Source organism: Anarrhichthys ocellatus, unplaced genomic scaffold, assembly GCF_004355925.1.
Source record: "Anarrhichthys ocellatus isolate YVR2014 unplaced genomic scaffold, GSC_Weel_1.0 scaffold63, whole genome shotgun sequence".
NCBI lineage: Eukaryota > Metazoa > Chordata > Actinopteri > Perciformes > Anarhichadidae > Anarrhichthys > Anarrhichthys ocellatus.
The window spans coordinates 725,435-731,735 of record NW_022280093.1 but is presented as its reverse complement, the minus strand read 5'-3'; the positions used below and the strand labels follow the sequence as shown (position 1 = coordinate 731,735).

Sequence of the window (6,301 nt, the reverse complement as noted above, 5' to 3'; positions counted from 1 at the left end):
CCCCCCCCCCCCCCCCCACCCCGCAGGTCCAGAATGCTCCCGGAACTTCACCTCCAACAGCGGTGTCATAAAGTCACCCGGTTTCCCAGAGAAATACCCCAACAACCTAGACTGCACTTTCATGATCTTCGCCCCCAAGATGTCCGAGATCACCTTGGAGTTCGAGAGCTTCGAGCTGGAGCCCGACCCGACGCCCCCCACCGGCGTGTTTTGCCGCTACGACAGACTGGAGATCTGGGATGGCTTCCCTGGAGGTGAGCAAGTGCTGCTGGTTACGGCCGTAGTGCCATTGTGCGCTTTTTATTTGTCAAACTACCAGAAAACATCAAAGCTGTGAAAAAATAACAGCTGAAATCCCACTGCTAAGAAATCCGCTATCCTGCAGAAGCAAAAGAAAAAATAGAGATACTTCTTTTCTCACTGCTTTTTTGAATGAACAGCTTTACACAAAATGACGACATTATCCGGGCCAGTGGGCTAACTGCTTTAACCAGACTTGGCAGGGGTCCAAGAGTCTGTCGGCATGAGCGTAACGCTTAGTCATCGCTCAACACCATACACTTTCTGGTTACGAGAGCCTCCCGTCCTTCCTTTTTCTCTCACGGGCTGCATTGTTCAACTGTTCATTTGGGAATCCAAGGTCTAATCTAGGCTATGATATTTTTGCTTCTCTGACGCATAGAAAACTGACTCTGAAAGGAGATTTCCTTCAGAGGCTTCCTTTAGTTTCCCTCAGGAGAGAATTTAAACTAAACCAGCTTGGTCCTGATGGGAGCGAAGGGCCCGCAGCTCTCGCACAGATTCTGACACACGATAAAACATTGCCAAAAAATAGCATTCTCGAATCTGCAGGTGAGAGACAGGGTGAGAAAGGGAGCGCTGTGTTCAAAGCGATGCCTCCACGGCCCCCGAGATGAGGCTTTGAACTCAACGAGCGAAATAACCTCTTGAAGTTTTGCAGTTTTTCTCCCGGCCATTCAAACGTGGGGCGTGGACGAGATGAAAGCTTTTTCTCGCCCATCAGCAGCTGAAAATTGAAAGAACATCAGTATTCTCCACCGCGCCGCTGCAAGTGATAAGGTTGAAGTGTAAATCATCGCGCCTTTTCAAGTGTGTTTACTCGACGTTCAATATTCTCTGAGCTCGCATTTCCGTAGAGTTGACCTTTGATTCCAAGAAGTATTTCCATAATTCATTTTTAGGTTCTCTCCTGGAGGTGGTTTAATTTTCAAGATTTGTGTTGATTAAGGAGACCCGCAAAAGCTTGGGGAGCTGAGAATATGTCACATTATTATCACCTTTTAATACATCTTTTTTGTTACAAAAAAGTACCTCGGGAATCTGGGAGAAAAAAAAAGATTACCGTGCTACTTCCGACTTTTTAAAATTCAGGGATTTCTCAGTATGTATGACACAAAAGTAGCAGAATAAGACACACCGGAATCTCTTTTGTCCAACAGCGAGCCTATTCACTGGAAACTGCCACTTCGGACTGACGTGGCATCACACCATTCAAGTGTTGTTGTGTGACAGACAGCCTTGTATAAAAGAAAATAAGCCAATGCGAAGAAAAAAGTGTGTCAGCTTCCGCCAGGTGGCTCTCTGTGGTGCCTGGATCCTCCCATCCCTGCACGCCGTCAGGGCGTGCAGGGATGGGAGATGTCTGGGCAAATACGGGCCCGCGTGGAAGAACTGGAGTATTCGCGCCTCGCCGGACAGGTGCTGTGTAAGAACGGCCCCCACTACCTCGTCCCTCTTCCCATGAGGAATGGAGAGCCAGGCAGGACGCAGACTTCATAGCGAGGCTCTTTAAAATTTCATAGCGCTGGGGAGTCATGCAGATAATCCGGGAGATGGCATTTTTATGTTCGGCCAGGGCCTTAGCAGGTTTAAAAGCACACATAGATTCTCACGCGAGCACCTGGGTGAGGAAGATTAATCGGAGCTATCACACCCCCATCACACTCCCCTTTACCCCGTGAGTCCCCGCTGCCCGGCCTTTGCCTTTCATGTATAAGAGCTGGGCTGAAAGTGGCATGTTTTGGATGACAGGAGGCCATGGGAAGGCAGGCCTGTCACTCGCCGCTGATCACAGCATTACTAATCACAGATAAACTGCAGGTCCTCACACACACCGGCAGTAACACTCACGCTCACACTCACACATGTGCATGGATCACAGCGCACATCAGAGACACAGGGCAAGGTCACTGTGCTCCCTTGCCCCTCCCCCCCGCACCCCATCTTACCCAACCCCATGTTTCTCCCATGCCGCTCTATCTCCCCCTAACGTCCCTCCACCTCCCGTTCCCTGTCCCTCCCACTTCCTCGTTCCACTCAGACTGCTCAGTGGAACATGTCCCTCGCTTTTATTGCTTTCCCTCTCTCTCTCTCTCTCTCTCTCTCTCTCTCTCTCTCTCTCTCTCTCTTTTGATGCCCCCCACACCCTATTGTCTCTAACCAGTCTCCTACACCAACTCACTCGGGCGCGGCTGTGTCTTCCTCAAGTCCAAAAACAAAATAAAACGGCGAAGGAATTTACGGCCAGCAAATAGACAGAGACCGTGACCTGCCCACACCACAGGTCCCTCTTTTGCTCTTTTTGTGCCCGACAGGCCGAGCAGGAATGTCTTTTCTCAAGCGTCTTTATGGTGTCGGGTAAAAAAACAACTCATTGACACACTAGTTTTCACACATCCGTGGTTGGTAGTTAAACCCTTGTGTGACATGCCTGTGGCACACAAACAAATATTGAGTCTAACCCAACTAACAGTGTTTGTGCTTCTTTCCCCTTTCTCTCTCCAGTCGGTCCATACATCGGGAGGTACTGTGGGCAGAACACGCCAGGCAGGATCATCTCCTACACGGGCATCCTAGCACTGACAATCAACACCGACAGCGCCATCGCTAAGGAAGGCTTTTCGGCCAACTTCACCGTGATCGAAAGGACCGTTCCGGAGGGTGAGCTGGCATTAAAAACACTGAAAATCAGACAGATGGGGATGTAAAAAATATTACTAATATTACTAAGAATAAGTAGCAGATGTTGTCTGCAACTGAAGCCACAAATGCTCCCATTATGACAAATTCCCACCCGTTTAACAGAGCTGAAGAGTTATTAAATAAACACCTACTGCTTTTTCATTTGGGTCTGCCTCCCGTGGTTTACAAGACCCACACATTTACACACTGTGAGCCCAGACGGGCTCCAAAAGGCAGCTTCCCCACCAGCAACCACCCCAGACACACAACCCCTAGGGCTTTTACATGCAGCGCCGTCATCGCGGGGCTCGACCCCCTGACCCCATTCTGCAAAAAGCTCCGGCTAAACATTTCATTAAGGAAGACGAGCACTGTTAGGAGTCATAAATCTGTCCAGGGGCTAGACCACCCCAAGCGAACACAGTCAGTCTTTGAATACCGATGGAGATGGATGACGTTCAACAAACCGACTAATCGTCTCCAAAAAGGTCTTGCCCAAAGGAAAAGACAGGCGCTGAGCACACACACACACACAAACAGCCCCGCCTCACAGCAATGAGCGATGACTACTGGTGTAATTTCTCTTCAGTTTCCTTCCGAGTTACTTGACTCGCTTTAATCACACATCTAAAATCAGATTACGTAAAATCACCTTTTCACATTCCCCATTAAGAGGCATGGTTAATTATCTGACCCCTGATCAGTAAATATCTTCATTTGCATGAGTTGCTCGGTCTTACGTCACCGAGCGAGACGCAACCCAGATAGCAGAAAAATCTCCAAACTGGAAGCTTGCGCTCTTCCACTCTTGTACCACTTGAATCATTCATAATCCCCTTATGCATAATACACGGTGGATTTTCTCGCCTCCGCATGGCAAAGGGAAGGGTACCACTCGAGCTGAAAGCCACTGATGCGAGGTGATAAGGTGATGAAAGTAGGCCTTGTCTTTTGTCTTTGCCCGTTTCTCTGACTCCCCCCCCCCCGCCCGTCCAACCCCCCTCGCTATCTTTTCGGCTATCAGCCCCGCTTCACTCGGTAACCCGCATGATCAGATCCTTAGCGGCAAACAAACGCCCCTTTGTGTCTCCGCTGATCATGATCCACTTATCTACATGATGTGGGCCAAAAAAAAGAATGCAAAAGTTTGACGAGAACGGGTTCAAAGAGAGCCGGCAATGTCGAGGCCGGAGACGTGCAACACTGTGTTCTCGGCCTCACACTGACACTCGGGCGCAGTCACGAGCGCGTGCACGTACGTACGTACGCGGCCGTGGGTCGACACCGCGAAGCACAGAAGCACACGCTGACCCAGTGACTGAGGTGTTTTAGCAGTGTGGCAGATGGGGAGACCATCTGTGTTAGCTCGTAGGCAGCAGCCACATTGCAGCTCCACACTGCTCCCCGTCCTGTGCCCTCTGAGTGAGTGTGTGTGTGTGTGTGTGTGTGTGTGTGTGTGTGCGTGTGTGTTCGTGCACACACAGGCACATGACTGCATTTTTGGGCAAAGGGCCGTGGGCTCATGGCAGCGGGAGCCTCGCAAACCGCAGGATTTGAAACACTGTTGAGGTGCTTTGTGATCGACTTCACCATCAGGCGGAAAAAGGAGTAAATAAACAATAAGAAGAGTGATGGTCCACAGGAATGTGTGAAAGTGTGCTCTTACACACCTCTGTGTCGTTGTGGCGGCATTATACGACTCCTGGTCGGATCAAAAGGTCATATCGTTTGTTGCAAACGTTGCGGCGGCTCCGTCCTCGGTGGTGTCAGCATGTCTGACCTCCAGGGGTTTAGGGCTGCCGACCCCAAGCTGACCCGGGTGAGTCTTTAGTCCCGGAGCCCGGCATGCCTCAAAACGGCTGCCCCATGTCAACACAAACAAGGGAAGCCACATCCTACCAATTCTGGTTTGGCCATTGAGTGTGATATATTGCTCCATAATACAGCTACTAAACACACCTAAACTCCCCCTAGAGACCAAGTTGGGGAAAATAGTCACTGTGTGCAAAAAAAAAGAAAGATTAACGGCCCACAAGGAGGTGAGGGAAACAGATCCAGTCAGTGGAAGAAACAACTGGAGGGAAAGTCACTTTAACGCCTAATACTGGCGTAATCTTAGCCCACACTGAATGTTTTATGAGGACATTTTTACGCCTTAATGCGAAACACTTCTATCCAGCCCTCCATTAGAAACTAAAGAGGGAGAAACTGGGAGGATTTACTGAGGCGTTGCTGATGCGCTGTTCTTTTCCGGCTAGCAGCGCTGAGTGCCTGTCGTGTGGTGTCCTCCTCCCCAGAGACGAGCCCTGATTCCGGGGGACACTGAAAGCACGAGCTGGGTACATTCTGGTGCCCTCGGTGCTCAGGATTCGACTAACACATCTCTTTCATTCCCCTCAGACTTTGACTGCAGCGACCCTCTGGGAATGGAGTCGGGAGAGATAACATCGGACCAAATCATGGCCTCGTCCCAGTACAACCCCAGCTGGTCCCCAGAGCGCTCCAGACTCAACTACTATGAAAATGCATGGACGCCGGCAGAGGACTCCAACAAAGAGTGGATACAGGTACCACGTCTTTTTTTCTCATGTCACAAAGAGGTGATTTTCAAGAGGGTTGTTTGATTCAAATATCACAGAGCAATGACATTAAAAGGTAGTTTCAGTTCCGGAGGAGAGGTAGAGAATAACTGAAGAAAGTAAAACATGGCAGCGTAGAACAATTCCTGCCCGCGGTATGTTTTTGGCGGTGAGTCACAGTCTGAGGGTGCACGCAGTATTAGAAGTGACTGTTGCCTGCTTGAACACAGCAGGAGTGTTCTGTGTTTGTCCTTCAGTCTCTGGAGGTGCAGTGTCTCTGTAGCGCTTTGACGAGACCCAACAATTTCGATGATGAATGCCAGGCGTCCTGATGGACCTCAGGGCGGTCGAGTCCACGCCTCGCAATAAATTGCCCTTATCCACTCTCTCTATCTATCTATCTGTGTCTTTTCTCTCCCTCTGTCTTCCTGTCCTACCTGATAACTTCTCCAATTCTTTGATAACAGCGGCCGCCTCTGGGGAGCTGGGTTTAGTCCAGGCATCCTGCCCAGCCTCACACACACACACACACACACACACACACACCAAAACAGGGCCCTGTCATATTTTTCTCTCTGTCGGCTTATCTGCACAAAGCGATCATCAGCCACCGGGGGAACTTTATATGGAAAGATTAAGGATTTAGTTCTTCCATCCCCAGATGGGGATAAGTCACATATCCCAAGTCCACTCACAGCACGAACCCCCCCCCCCCCCCCCCCCCCCCCCCCCCCCCCCCC

General features: G+C 50.2%; 1 protein-coding gene across 3 annotated transcripts in view; it reads left to right on the top strand.

The window, feature by feature from the left end:
• The window catches only part of nrp1a (neuropilin 1a), a 57,706-nt gene that overhangs the window by 26,329 nt on the left and 25,076 nt on the right, over positions 1-6,301 (top strand). For all 3 annotated transcript variants that reach the window (XM_031872330.1, XM_031872328.1, XM_031872329.1), the window contains 3 exons: positions 27-254; positions 2,806-2,961; positions 5,383-5,549. In XM_031872330.1, the coding sequence (XP_031728190.1) occupies positions 27-254; positions 2,806-2,961; positions 5,383-5,549 (551 nt within the window). The remainder of the gene's footprint in view (positions 1-26; positions 255-2,805; positions 2,962-5,382; positions 5,550-6,301) is intronic.